The 15,186-nt window shown below is 44.9% G+C and overlaps 1 protein-coding gene across 9 annotated transcripts in view; it reads right to left on the bottom strand.

The window, feature by feature from the left end:
* The window catches only part of TIAM2 (TIAM Rac1 associated GEF 2), a 122,003-nt gene that overhangs the window by 3,295 nt on the left and 103,522 nt on the right, over window positions 1-15,186 (bottom strand). For all 9 annotated transcript variants that reach the window (XM_038526405.1, XM_038526396.1, XM_038526397.1 and 6 more), the window contains 9 exons: window positions 12,186-12,365; window positions 9,602-9,670; window positions 8,923-9,048; window positions 7,964-8,072; window positions 5,035-5,214; window positions 3,287-3,405; window positions 2,178-2,286; window positions 1,508-1,566; window positions 729-834 (listed from right to left, as the gene is read on the bottom strand). In XM_038526405.1, coding sequence (XP_038382333.1) covers window positions 729-834; window positions 1,508-1,566; window positions 2,178-2,286; window positions 3,287-3,405; window positions 5,035-5,214; window positions 7,964-8,072; window positions 8,923-9,048; window positions 9,602-9,670; window positions 12,186-12,365 — 1,057 coding nt within the window. The remainder of the gene's footprint in view (window positions 1-728; window positions 835-1,507; window positions 1,567-2,177; window positions 2,287-3,286; window positions 3,406-5,034; window positions 5,215-7,963; window positions 8,073-8,922; window positions 9,049-9,601; window positions 9,671-12,185; window positions 12,366-15,186) is intronic.

The following is a 15,186-nucleotide window of genomic DNA, read 5'->3' as shown; positions in this document are numbered from 1 at the left end:
GCCCTGGATTCCATCTCTCCGGGAAAGAGGTTAAAGGGATCCTGTTTTTCAACCCCATTCAGTTCATTGTATTTTTTGGAAGGAACAGCAGGATGTGCCCAGGTACTTGAGGTAAAACAGGTCAGCCCAAAGTCAGTCCCGTGTTAGGAAACATAAGCGCTTCAAAACAAAAATGAAGCAGGGACCCAGACCATCGCGGCATGCCTTAGACTGCTGGTCCTTTCTGTCACCAGAGGCACTGTCACCAGAATGTGGTTATTCTAGAAGATCTCTGAACATTTTCCAAGATGGAAGACTGAAGATCTTTAAGATATTTTTTTTTCTAGTATCACTTATAATACTGCTTAAACTGAAGAGACTTTCTGGTGTATCAAAAATTCTTAAATTTTAAATTGTGGTCCTTTGTTTCTTTAACAAATTTTAGGGTATCAAGGATATTAGAAAAAATTGTTGAAAACCATTGATAGTGAAAATAAACAGTGAAGAGAGTGAAGAGAGGTAGTTGGCAAAGAAAAGCAATCCACTGGCATTTACTTTCTCCAAAAGTCTGTAAAAGAGCAAAAACAAGAAGAGCAACATCGTAACAACCTCTCTTGTCCTCATTTTCCTTGCCTATAAAATAAAACTCAAAAATTATCCCCAAAGTTCTTTCTGGTTTTTCATTCCACAATGCAAATAAGTCTCTTTAAAATGCTTTTTCCTGGCATCATCCCACATGAAACAATTACCTGCTGTATTCCCCAGTCTGACTTGAAGTGCGGATATGGGGATCAACCAGCGAAATTTAAATGGGTCCAAATCGGCAGAGCCATGTGCAGGCCGGGAATTCGAGGGCTGTAATAGGAAAGCCCCCCAAGAAAAGTGTTAGAGCAAGCTCTCACCCACAGAGGAGGTGTGCATGGAATGGAAGCTTTAATTCTCCCTGTGCAAGGCTCCTTGCAGCCGTGGGAGCATCAGGGTGCAGAAACGAATCAGGTCAGGTATGCTTCCCGTTCTCAAAGAGCTCACACTGTGTGGGGATAAGCCAGAGCTGTGGTCTGGGGAGCAGACTTCTAGATGCCAAGCAAGAATGACAGCCAAGCCAAGCCTTCTATATGTCCTCATTACCTCTGAATGGTAATAACTCTGATGGCTTATGGTAGCCACAACTAAGCTTTTTTTTTTTTTTCTTTTGCTTTTTTTTTTTTTTTGAACCAAGGTAAAGTTGTTTGAAAACAAATCAAAGTTACGTAGTCTTTTATGTGTATGGAGCAAACATGGACCATTTCGGATATATGAAAGCTGATTTTCTGTGTAGGCTCCAGCACAGGTGTTTGTCTACATCTTCTTTTAAAACAGACATTGTGGGGAGAATAAGAAATAGACTAATAGCTGGTTCGGCTGGTCACACTAGGAGTAAGTCCCGTTAGTCAAGTGGGGCCTTGGTGCTGAGCAGACTTCTCAGATCAACACTAACAGGACAGAGCCATGAAAAGGTAGCTTTGCTTAAATGTACTTCTCATCTTACCAGTTTCTTTTTCAGTTTGCAGTTTTCTTTATAAACCAATATGACAGCTCTTTTAAAAACTAAAGAAGAAAAAAGAAAAGTCTTTCATTATTTTGTACAAACTTTTTTCCAAAGTTGATCTAGGCTGAATGTTTTAATAGAACCAAGCTCTTCAAACTTATGAAGCTCCAGGATCCCACTATGCTAGCACAGGAGTGAATAAATGGTGCTTCCCTCTGGTCATATTTGAATGATGCAAAAGTACCTACTTATTTAAAAGCGATTATCTGAAGTAGATTTGGGGGATTTTTTTAAAAATTCTGGTTTTATTGAAATCTGAGGACATGGTGTTCATCTCAGTGAGAATACACTGTCTATAATCAGTCTTAGTGAGAATTAAGACATTCTGAAATGCAGCAAACAATTAAGATAGCAGTTTCAAAATAGCCTCAGGAGATCTGTTCCTGTAACACTTGGCCAAAACCACTAAGCCAAGCAGAAGGGAGAACAAGAAAATGAGTATGCAGAGCGACAGCATTTTAAATAGTTGGAGGCTGGCTCTGTTAAGTCAAAAGCCATTATAGCAATGATTCTAACTCCTGAAAATCAGGAGTTAGCTGAACTGGTGGATTTAAAAAGTTCCTCATTCTCACTAGCCTTAAGTTTACATCCTTTCAAATGGGATACTAACCAAACACTGTGAGCTCAAGGTCCTTTCTGGCTTTTCCTAGAGACAGAAATGGATTCAACCAGGAAACTGCAGAGTGCATCAGAAGTTCCCCCATGGAAAGTTCTGTTACCTGTATCATAACAGGAGATAAAGAAGACATGGAGACCACAGAGACAGGCTGTCGTATGTTAGACAGTGAATCACATATGTATATATGGGGATTGCTCAAATGCAAGTATATTCAATGTGATTTTTATAGCCCCTGTAAACACAGGGCCTTTAAATAATACAGGTTTTGAAAATACGAGCGAAGCATCAAACTTTGGAAAATACCATAAATGGGAAGGCATTTGGTTCACTGCACACATATGTAAGTGATACATGCCTCATGATCTACTCCCTAGCATCCATTCCACCACAGTTCGAGAGGTCCATCCAAAGTGTCTTCATTAATACTGACCTCAGGCTCTAGCACAGTTACTACCCCTGATCCATAACCTACACTAGGCCTGCAAATATAAAAAAGTACCAACACTGAAAACCATAACAAAAAATTTAACTCCAGTTGTTTTCTATTCTGGCCTTTCTCTACTGAAGCTGTTTTCTTACATGTAGACTTGAAAAGCTCAAGATTCTAATTTAGTAATAATCAACGAGAAAATAAAAACATAGGAACTGTCAAATTCCACTTAAACTAGTTCTGTAAGTAAGGAGGTAGCCACCAATACTAGATATCAGGTACTGATATCTGCTGGCACCCACATCCTGTATTCATTCTCCCTCTGCAGCTTTTGCGCTCCATCTGCGTGCCTGCCCCGGGGGTGAGTCTTGCCTCATAGCCCATGGAAAAGGAGGTGGAGACAGGAATATAAGCTTGGAGATATTTCTTGTTGTCCTTTGTACAATGTGAAGATGACATAGGGTTACATTCCTACAACAGTGTAATGAATTTTATATAACATTTATACTTAAATGGTGTGGTTTATTGCAAGCATTAAGATTTAAAAAAAAAAAAAAAAAGGCATATTATCCTCTAGAAGAGCCAGAACACGGCAGCCTAGTCTGGAGGTCACCTATAGATCCAGTGAGCAAATGCAGTAAGCCTCTCAGAATCTAGAAGTTCTGCTGACCTCCTTCTCTGTTCCACTTTGCTCTGCCACTAGCTGGTCAAACACAGTCCCATAATCCTCGTAGATCTTCTGCATCTCATTGATGTGGCTCGCTACTTTTTCCATTGCCTTTAGTGCTTCTGAAAAATATGAAATTATTTTATAAATTTTGTTTAAGTCCTACCAACAGCAGTAATGAAGCAGCTCAGGATTCAAGACCAGTTCTTACTAACAGAAGCACCATACTCCGCTGCAGCCCAGCAGCCTAGTGTACTCCAGTCATTATGATGAAGAACAGCAGAATGATCTCCCACCTCCAGTTCTCTTTTAAATGAGGCAAAACAGAGGTAAAAAGTATCACTTATAATAACAGCTAACGCTGATCAAGCACCTTCTATTCGGCAGATTCTATGGCAGGTGGTTTATGTTCGTCATTTCATCCCCACAGTAACTCAATGACTGTAGGAACTGTAATCAATCCCATTTCGCAGATGAGGAAACTGAGATGCAGAAGGGTTAGGTATTTTGCCAGACATCTGAAGAGAGAAATAAGTGGAGCCAAGACTGACTGGCCAGTGGGATACCTACCCTTAAATTCTGCCTCTCTTCTGGGCCAGCTGTGAACTACAACACTTTGTTAGCAAGAACTTACCAATATCTCTGTAAATGCCCCAAATGACCAGAGCAACTGTTTGCATTTATACATGGTGCTTATTTATAATTTTCTACTTGGGTGTGCTAGAGACAAATGATTTTGGCAAAGTCAAAAAGCAAAATTTCAGGTTACCTATAAATTTAGTATTTTTCGTATTTCGTCCTCTTGATTCAGTATTTTAGTTCAGTTTGGAGGGAAGTTTGGAAGGCAGTTCTTGACCCACTTAAACATCATCTTAATGAAAAAGGACATTTTCACACATTGTTTGAATATTAATCATAATTTGTAGCATTTATTTGTAGAATTTAAATTCCATGTTAAAAAATTGTTACTTATTATGAAAGTATGCTTGTCATAGAAAAAGGAGCCAGTTTGACATCCTTTTCACTGTTGGTTATTTAGTAATACTAATACTTATTAATAAATTTGTTACTCTACCCAGGTATTTTATTACAGGTAATAATTACCAGACCACCTAGTTTTCACATGTAGAAGACAAATCACTATATCTCTCTCATGCAAACACAACAGCTCTTTAAAGGATACTCTACTTACTATCAAATTGAGGAGCTTTGTGTATTTGATAAATTGTATCTTAGGCCAGTAATTTCTGAGGTTACAGCATCGGCTGTAAAGCATAACCTGTTACTAGGAGTTGGGTTGTGGAGCTGGGCTCTGCTCTGAAATCCCCACAAGGTGGAGCCTCACCCAATGGATTTGATCAGCAGCACTGGGCAGCAGGCAACACAAAAACTCACAAGGTGGTAGGGAAAGAGGCCCCATGTCAGTTCTGGCAGGACAGTTCTGCTAACCGAGACCCAAAGTAATGGATTTCAAATCACTGAGCTCAAATACGTACTTTGAAAAATGAAAATGGAACCATCCCTCCAGAGGGGTGGCTTGGAGCTACTCCAAAGACAAAATTTTGCCAAAGAACTCTGCCCACCTAAAGTGATGGCCGTAGAGCTATTTTCACAGAGTAAAATCATATCTAAGCTTAATAATCACAGTACTGAGGAACATCTGAGAATGTGAAAGGAGGAAGGGGCTCTAGAGAAGAAGGGTCCCGTAGACTTGGCGGCTGTCACATTCAGTCTGCAGAAAGTTTTCTTACCTGTCAGGTGATAGTGCTCCTCACTCTCGTGGTCCGTCAGCGACACGAGCTCCTTGAGCAGCAGAGGGTACTTGAGCACTCTCTGAACTGGCTTGATGAGGTAGGACTCCAGTGTGGAGGAATGCTGCTTGGTAGGATTCCGGGCATCCAGAAAAGCCTTGAAGGCTTTATCAGTTTTAGCTACAAGCAGGTGGATAAAAGACCCTTAGAAGAGCACAGCAGGATGAATTAAACCCTACTTCATTTAGTTTTTAATGGAGTCATAGATCATCCACTTCTGCAGTGTTGCTAATGCCTGTTCTTTATAAAAACCCAAATACTTAAGTGGGTCAAGCACCCAGCTGTCAACATGGATTCAGCATCACAGCCTGTGGCAAATCCCATGAAAAAAAGGAGCTTACTACGCTGTCTACACAGTATAGTCTGTACACTAAAGAGGAACACCAAGTTGAAATGTAGAAATGTCTGACTTTAAAGGCAGATTCACATGCAAACCCATGAGACATTGTTAGAGGCGCCTAAAAAGTGAGCTTCAGCCAATTTAGAAAGCCACAGAAGAGTATTATCCAGACCCTACACCTACCCTTCAAAACAATCATATAGCAAAATAAACTAGTATTTTTTCCCTACTGTCCTCCCACAGATTAATTTATTCTATACGCTTAGGGACTTATTTCCTTTTAAAATAAATTGATAAGCACTCTAGCCTTCACCTCCATGGCTCTGAGCCATCTAGTGCCACCAGATGTGACCTTCAGACCTCTACGGGCAGGGAAATCTACCTGTGTCCAGTGTCTGACATTATGAAGGAGGCACACAGGAACCCAACCCCTTCTAGTTTTGAGAGTGCTATTGGGGGTACCAGTTGCTGCTTTGGATTCCACTTGCTGACAATGGTTGACCAGCCATTTGTAATTCAGCCAATTTGAATGAAATTACACCCCTATTTGGGGTTTTGTCACAAAGGCAAAAATCTACAATTTCTAGGAGATGCAGTACCATTTTGAATGTGACCACCAGACAAAGTGGATGGTGAGATGATCCTTCAGAACTGAGTTCAGAACTGAGCAAAGGATTGATAGGCTTTAATTTTATGGCATATTGTCAGTAAGAAGGTGTTCCTGGAAGGAAATGCCGATGGAGTCAGATCTCTTTTTAAGTAAGTAGAGGAGATGGATTTTGGCTGGCATTTGTTCACTTAAAGCACTTTAAGACTCCATTCTTAACTTTGAGCCTGCTCTTCTACAATACTGTAAAGATCCAGATTTCAACCAAATGGCAGAGATGCATCAGTGGAACTGGCTAAATGCTCTGAGTGTTGGGATAAACTTTACATGCCTTCCATGGTACCGCAGAGAGACTGTTCCCTGATTTTGAGAAAGAAACACTGAAGGGCAACCTTCAGACCCTATTGGACGATGCCACTTAGAAGTGTATAATGACAGCAGGGGAAGGGGCTTGGAATTTACCTTGGCTGCTACCGCCCTGTTGATGTAATTTAAAAAGTTCAAATACAGACGTCTCCCTAAACATTTGCCACTGTCACAGAAGAGAGCCCTGGTTCCCTGGCTTCGAGAGAGCTGGCAAATCATAATGGGAGTGAACTGCATGAGGCCATCTGTAGTTCTAAAGAAGGCATCCAAGCCCTGGGGGAAGTCATCTTTATCCAAGAAATGTATGACATTGTAATAGTTCAGGCTTCAGGAGGTTCCTGTCTTGTTCCCTGGTTCCCATAAGGGAACGCAGGGGACCTGGTAACCTTTTCTGGAGACAGTTCAGATGAACGTCAACAGGAGTACATGTATTTCCCTAAGACACCTTCCAATGTCAAGCCTCCCTGAAACTCTGAGGACCTGCACTTGTGTGTCTGCTCTCTGTGCACACCGCATCACCGCTGCTCCCAACCTTCAGTCCTGTGCCTACATCGCTGATTCTCCCTCTTACCTCTGCCACCACAGGTGAGAATTACAATGGATAGAAAAACTTCCGAGACACACAAATTTGAGAATTTGAATCTCAGAGGTGTGGGCAACAGAAAGAAGTCTCCAGTAACAGAATGGCATCAGGTGAACCAACATTCCTGGTGTGGGCATTACAGGAATAGACTGAACCACCACAGTGAGGGTGATGGTGGCCCCAAACTCCCTACAGTATGCGTGGACCTGAACAAGGTCATGGCTGCCATCACATCTTCAAATGCACTTCCCCAGCTGGGCCAACTGACCAGCCCATTCCTGAAAGCTCAGGCGGCATGATGCACTGGCCCTGTGCCTGAACCAACCCACGGCACGGGGCCTCCGGCACCCAGGCACCTCTCTCAGCCCCACAGAGTAACGTCTGGCATTGGCACTAAAGGGGAGAGTAACGAGGTCAACCACATAGGACTGCCTGGGCTTCAAAAAAATAAAGGCTTCTGTTAAAAAGCCAATAAAATAAACGATAAAAATGTAGAGAGATGAAAAGTACTTCGGGGACAGGATGTGGGCTGCTGAGTGTTTTCCTGGCTTCCTCAAAAAGACCTTAACTTTAGTTAATACACTGCTTCAGTTCACAGTGGCTCCCCAAGCCTACGAAGGTTAACGAGAAAGGAAGAAAACGGCATACATTCTTTCCTGTCCTCTTCCAGTGGTTGGTGGTTCCCAGTGTTTAGATCAAGGAATATGGGAGAAAAAAAAAAAAAAAAAAAGAATCCAGAGGTAATTTAACAGCAAAGTGACACATGGCAGAGAAACATCTCTGCTCTTAGGACACATGTTCACTGTTACCAATAAACTGAAATAAACTGAGAATTTGCCCTTTTAATGTCTGTTAATTTAAAGGTAAAGAATGGAACATGATCCATTAAACTGCACTTATCTCTATCTATTAAATGCAAATTCACGGTTAATAGTTTTTAAAAAAGCATAGCTAAAAGGTATGAACAACTTACCTCGCTCTAGAACCTTCTGTACTTTAATATGATTAGCACAGAATCCGCTGTACAGTTTAAAATGGTCCGCGTAATAAAGGAAAGAGCCTCCAAGGGAAAACAGTAATTTCTAGAAGGGGAGGGAAAAGTCACATTGGAGATGGTTTAATCAATGTCTGCTGGCTCCGGCATGGCATCTGACTGCTTTGGTGCATCCATGGCATCTGTCTTTCAGATACCAGAGCACTAATGCCTCAGAGAAATCACCAAATGAAATAAACCCAGGACTGCCCCATTTTCACAGCAGACGGAGAACAGCCTGGCATTCCCTGAGCAGATCTTTAGTTTGATTGAAAGCTTTCTGGCAGCAGAGCCTACTGACACCACGGGCAATCAAAGGACAAGAACGAAAGTTCTACAAAAATACATCTGACAAAGTGGGATATGGATGATGTGAGAGGATAATTAATCAAGCCAACTCTGCGTTACTCGGGACAAATGCTTCTGTCTGCACACTGCCCTGTCCTCTTTCTTCTGTCTTGCATCTGATTCCCTGAAGGGGCTCCTCACCAGTCACTGGTGCTCACACTGGAGACTGGGCTCCGTAGAAGAACCACTGACCTAGGTTTTGCATCCCAGCCTTATGTGACCATGAAGGTGAAAGATTAGATGCAGGGGTAGGTGCTCCTGCTTCGGAAGCAAACTCCCTACACACCCTTCAGTAGATCTGAGCAAAGTGTGGTGGACATGGTCAACCACCAAGCAGACTCTACGTAAGTTGTGCCACCCAGACATCTGATTACCAGAACCACTCAAGATAAAAATGCAGCCTTCTTTTACCGCCTGGCAGAGGAAAACTGTGCAATGAAAGCACTGAATTTACCTTGTTAATAGGCAAGGGACAGCAATTTCTCTTTCAAGGGAAAGTTCTGTACTCTATCCACCTCTTTTTGCTTTAAACTCAAGTCCAAAATACTTACTCTGAACTGTGAAGGAGTCTCGAGGATATTAAAGTCAGATGATGCTGAAAGCCCATCCTCCAGAGTCTCTAGAAACACCTTTTGAAATTCAAGCATCTCTGGCAAACTTCCAAAAAGTGACTCCATCTATATGAAGGCCAGGATTGAAAAGAGGACATCAGCAATGAAGACCCAGAGAACACTTTAATCCCAGAGGCACAGACTAATCCCAAATTGTTTACCAAGAAGCAGACAGAACTAAATCCTTGAAAGAAGGCAGCATGTTCACTCCGAGACATAGTTTATACACAGAGTTTTTATAGCTCTGGTTCTGGGAATTCTAAAATAACTTTATAAATGGGTCGTTTTTTGGGATTCAAATTGTTGAAAAATGGAAGTCAGCAGAAAAGATCTAATTCCTGATATTTAACATTGTCAAGTCATGAATTAAAGAATAACTTTTGACCACACCTTCCTCTTAAAAAAGGACATCGAGTATCTTGCATGGGTAAACTCTTGCTGCTGCAGAGGCCACATTAAAAAGGGTTTGAAGGAGGCCATGCCTGAGTCCCTCTGATGATCCAGAAGTCCTGGATGTTTTTTGGGGATCAGCAGATAAAACCTCTGGGGAGAAGACCCACTAAAGGACAAACAGAGACTAACGTGTGTGTTAGCAGATAGGGGGAAGGGGACCGATTACCTCATCTTGGGTGAGAAAGGTCTCATTTTGAAGTGGCTCCAGGTATAATTCAAAGAGGCAGCTCAGATCCTGAAAGATGGAAGAAAAGATTCTTCATCGTGCGTGTCTCCAAAATATCCAAGAATTTCCAGCAACCCTGACCACAGCTCCAGACTCCCACTGGGAACGATGGATTTCAAGTCTTGTTAAAATTCATGACCCTAAAAGTGGTTGCTATTATTTCTGATGGAATTCACAGAGGCTAATACCACAGTGCACTCAGCAGCTGGACCACCGATTCTGCTTAGACAGCCTGGTGGCAGAGCCTGCCTCTTTCTGTGGACAAGTGCAGCGGGAACATCCACCTGCCTGCGGAGAAGGGGAGTTCTGGCGAGGCACCCCTGTCGGGCGTGACCAGCTCACCTCGCCGCCTCCTGTGCATCAGGGAGCATGGTGACAGCCCCACCGTGGAGCTGAGAGGGACAGGACAAGATCTGGGAAGCTCTTCAACTTTGGGGTTGGCACGTTAGCAGAATTTCAAACTCCCATATTTGAATACAAGGAAAAATTTTCAAAGATTAAATGCAGTCATAATTTATAATCTAGGCCATATTTGAGTCTCCAGTAAACTGGGCTCCAACAGTATAAAATAGTGGGAGTAGACTGCGTTTATAAAACTCTTTAGATAATGGGTTTATGTAATAATTTGAAGCTAAGACCAGTATATAATTTTGTAATAGGAAAGATTTTTTGTTTCATTTATTCTGAAGAATTTTAAGTATGAAAACGCTGTAATTGATTACAAAGTCCACTACTTTGCTCCCTCATTTACAGTGGAGACCTGAAGAGCTCTGTAAGAGCCCGAAGCCTCCAGAACCTTATGGCATAGGTCCTGGGAGCCAGTGGACAGGCCTGTGATGCCTTTTACTGTGTCACAGTGAACAGCTCCCTGGCCTTCCCTCCCTCACCATCTTCCACAGCAACCGCCTCAGAGCAGGGAGATGTGAGAAGTTACTGAACTGTATTTCAGGGAACACACCAATGCTGAAAATTCCAAGTTGCATGCAGGGATCAAGGTTAGATGAACAAGAAGTAAAAATCCCGTGTTAAACGTCAGCCACAAAAAGAAATTACAAAATAAAAATGGTATGTGTGTGTGAATCACAATAGGCACCCGGTGCTGGTTATTTGGTCAGACAGTGACGGGCTGCCCTCATTCCTCGTGCCGGCTGGTGCTGCTCAGGAGGACTTACACCAAGAGCAGGGGGGCTCTGAGCCGCGGCGCCAGACAGCTGCAGCCCTAAGAAAACAAATGCAGGTTTCTTGCAGAGAGAAGGGTCCTCTTTGTGTAGCTCACCCAGAACATCCACCTTGACACTCCACCAGCATCTCAGTGCGACAACCCTCCCGGTGCACTGGGGCCCAACAGTAAAACAGAGCATTGACAGCAGCAACAGAAACTGCACTCCGCCCTCGACTCAGTGGGTGAAAGCTCATGAACACCCTCCCTCAAAAGGTCAGAGGGTCTCCAAAGCCTCAAACCGCACGACACACAAAGGGGCTTCGGGAAAGCCATCGTGATCACAGAGTGATCCAGAAATCTAGTCTGCACTCCCTGATGTTCATGTCATCTCCCCACATTAGATACGGGACGAGACATAATGGGATTTGAAATTCAGCAGTCCACTCTATAGCTTTTCCTTCTCCCCTATGGGATCAAAAGGAGGAGCTCTGCGGAGTTCTCCTGGGCTACCTGTGAACAGGCCTTTGGCCGAGTCCGGATAAAACGGCAGTAACGTTAATGAAAGGGGAAGCTCAGATCTGCCCTGTGGAGAAAGCTGATAGCTGTGCGTGCATGTGTGTGTGCGCACGCGCAGGCATGCTGGAACAAGGGCACACCGGTGAGAGGGAGTTGGAGGGCACCGCCCAAGGCCGCAGCACCCCACTGAGGCGGAGCACGGGGGATTCTCAGCCCACCGCCTGTGCCATGCTCCCAGCGACTGGCCAGCCAGGGGCTACGGTAGCGCCAGGCTCCAGCAGACACTTACACAGAACAACTCTCCTCCTTCCCAGGTGCCAGTGTTTGCCACAGAATCTCTCCAACTACTCACTGGGGGCCTCAGAGAAAAGTAAGTGAATTCTCCGGGTACCGAAGATTCTTGGCACCTACCGCTCCGTGCCGGGGTGGGAGCGGCCCTGTGTGGGACCTGTCCTACGTGGCGACCTCCACCAGGCAGGTCTGGGGGCCACACCGATGGCTGCTTGTGAGCAAGCTGCTCCCCGGGGCCTCATCCCCTAAAGTTACCCCCAGCCCTCTCTTCCCACAGCACAGACTCCCTTCCCACGGACTGCAGATGACAAACCAGAACATCTGTTTCCATAGCGAAAGCTGCCTTGGTAACAACATGAGCGGAGAATCGAATTCTTCCCCAAGTCCTCTCAGCTCGTCCGCCCTGTCACCCTCTTGGGCAGCAATCCACACTTCAAGGGCAGCTCCACCATGAGCTGGTGTTCTGGGCAGATGTGGCCTGGGGACCCCTGCCGACACACAGCTGGCCACCACAGGGAGACCGAGCAGGCAAGAACGCGCGCCGTCTCCCGTTACCTTCACGTAGGACTTCTCCGTGTCCATCAGCTCCTGGATGACTTTCCGGAGGCGATCTGCATCAGAGAGGTGGCGAGCCAGTGGCCTCGGAGGTGGGTCCCGAGTCCCCCTAGGCCCTTCCATGCCGTTACTCTGCGTGTCGTTGAAACTCCTACACAGCACGGTGATCTGCTCTGCACTCTGAGAGACAGCGAGACGGGGAAAATAACGTACAGGACGTGCTCCATTATTATCAGCCAGCCAGTGTTTAATTTACCCTTGCCCAGCACCCTCTCAGCAGCCTCACAGGGGCAAAAATCAAGGGCAAGTGGTCTCAGTCGTGTCAGAAGAGTCTGGCTGTCATTTAAGATAACGGTAGTAAAGATATGAGCTCAGTGCGGACACATAATGCTTTGTCTTTTGTTGTCCTAAGAGCTGAGAGATGGTTCTTACGTACTGAAACTAAAAAACAACGTATGGGACTAGCCATCGGTTTGAGGGTGCTCTGAAACCAAGCTTGAGGCTTCCTAAGAGCACACTGAGGAGCCTCCCGTACAGAACAGCCCTGGGAGCCTCCAGAGTGGCGTGGCACCCCAAGGATTTTCGGATGGCGAGGCCACCAGGGGCTTGCAGTTCTTCAGTCTCGCGCCAGGCAGCAGAATGGCAGTGGAAAGGTTAGAGCTGCTGTGCGTCCCAGGGATGGGGGTGAAGGTAGGGTCATACCCCCTATCTTGTGGGGTGCAGGGCCCCTGGGGAGGGCCCACAGGGCAGCAGGTGACACAGCAAAGGCAGTGACTACCAGAGAGGAGGGATAAATGGGCTTCGTGGGAACTTCACCATGACAGTGGGAATGAAATCACACAGACTGAGGGACAAGAAGAGTGGCTGTCACCCCGCCTACTGGCGGCCCCCGGGACTGACGGCCTTCAGAGTAAGTTCCTATGTAGACTGAAACAGTCTTCTCAAGGGGAGCCCGTCTGTACGGTCCTGCCTGAGGCCGGTGGTTGCAAGTCTCAGGTGTGTCTCCTCCTGTAGGTTTCCCAAGTGCCTGGTGCGTCATCAGATTATGCTCAGTGTCTTTTTACTTAACCTTTCTCCTTCCGTCCCACGCCCAAACAAGCTCCAGCCCTTCCGACCACCCACCAGTGTGTAAGCCTGCCATGGGCAGGGGCCGTGCCTTTCCCTGTCACTGCCTTCGGGCCTGATCTCTACACTCTGGCTGCAGTAAAAAGCTGAACACACCACAACCATCTCTTAACGCTCCATCCAGCTTCTTGGGAATGCTTCATAGCGTGAACAACTCACATGAGCATGCTGGTCGACCACAGTGGTCTGATGCACCCTTATTATGAAAGCAGACACCTGACAAATTAGAAGCCTCAAAGCAAAAACAGGACGCTGCTGCCCTCCCTTCTTGTCTTCCTCTCTGTTCCACCCTCAACACTGATCTTCTGGCTAACCTTTTAGTTCAGTGGTCTCAAGTGGGGGCCTCTTCTAGCTCCAAAAAAGAAGAGATAATAGTTCCTGTGTGAGGAGATAATATACTTGCCAAGGTAAGAGATACTGGAGCACCACCATAGGCACTCTGGAAACCAACCCAAGCTCATGTGGAACAGATCCAAAAGAGGTAAGACGCAGTAAACCAACAGCAGCCACTTCATTGTGTTGGGAGGCTTCGGGAAGGAGTCATATCATGGTCCTGGAAAGGACATGTGTTCCCAGGGAGAGCCACAGAATGAGCCAGAAGTACAGTGGGGAAAGAGCATCGTAATATAAAGAACCCAACTCAGGGGAGTGAAAGCGAGCCTCCTCCCCCAGCCAGATGTCTGTGATGAGAACTTCCAGATCTTGGGGCTCTTTAAATATCCCTGTTTCTCTTTTGTTTTCACATAAATCTTGGTGCAAAAGTTCAATCAGTCATATACTACATACTAAGCTTTCAGCTAGATGAACAGACACAGATAATAAAAAATAATTTACTTCCAAAACAGTTCAAAGGATGAGAAAGTACTAATGATTCTCCTCTAATATATGCATTATCCACATTTTTATTCATTAACTGTGAACACAAGCATATTTCTGGTAACGCCTGTCAGAAGACATTCATTCTGGGTAAACTTTCAAAAAATAAGAAAACAGATGTGGATCTTAAGGCTCAATCGAAATGCATCTTGATTTATCAAAAATGTCTCATTCCATGTTTAAAACATCCAAATCTTATGATTCATTACTGAAGAAATCCCAACACTGTTCAGCCATGCCCTCAAAGCCTAATGACATATAATAAAAGCCAAACAGAACAGTGCAGGCAAAAGGCAGCTTTCCTCTCTTCCAGGATGGGAGCATCCTAAAGCAGCATTAAGGAATACAACCAAACCACTCCAAATTCTGTGCTCCTCCTTTCCACTGGATCTCAACCCTGGCTACACGTTAAGCTGTTTCAGGAGCTTTAAAAAATACCCATGGCTTGACCCACTCAATCAGGATCTATAGGGCCCAAGCTATGATTACTTTTTAAAAGCTTCCCAAGTGAGGCTAATGTGTGACCCATGTGAGAACTGCTGTTCTACCCATCAGTACAGTGAGCGATCTCCACCTTCCCAGAGGCAGGGCTGCCTTCAGCCCGACCACGCTGTCCCCAGGGTCTGCAGTGAAGGACGGCCGCGTAAAAGGTATGCGGTCTGAGCCCAGGAAACAGAGGAAGTAGTAGATAGAATCATACCCACAGTGGCCCTCGTAGTCCGGGTCCAGCGCTCTACGAACTGAGCTAAACAACCCCAGATAATAATACTGAGACTCCACACTCACTTATTTGAAATCTCTATCCTGGTATTTGCACCACAAGCTCAGACAATATAATTTTGCAATTCTGAAAAACAACAGCCTCCAGGGCTATAGAATCTATATTAAGCTCACATATACTGCACAAAATAAGATCTGACAAAATGTACCATAAGTTAATGGCAGCTGGTGAGCTTACAGCTTTGCCTTGCTGGGATGTCAAAAATCACACCTAACAATG

The sequence above is a fragment of the Canis lupus genome, chromosome 1 (genome assembly GCF_011100685.1).
Source record: "Canis lupus familiaris isolate Mischka breed German Shepherd chromosome 1, alternate assembly UU_Cfam_GSD_1.0, whole genome shotgun sequence".
Classification (NCBI taxonomy): Eukaryota; Metazoa; Chordata; class Mammalia; order Carnivora; family Canidae; genus Canis; species Canis lupus.
Note: the sequence above shows the minus strand (reverse complement) of the source record. Positions and strands in the feature narration are given on the sequence as shown.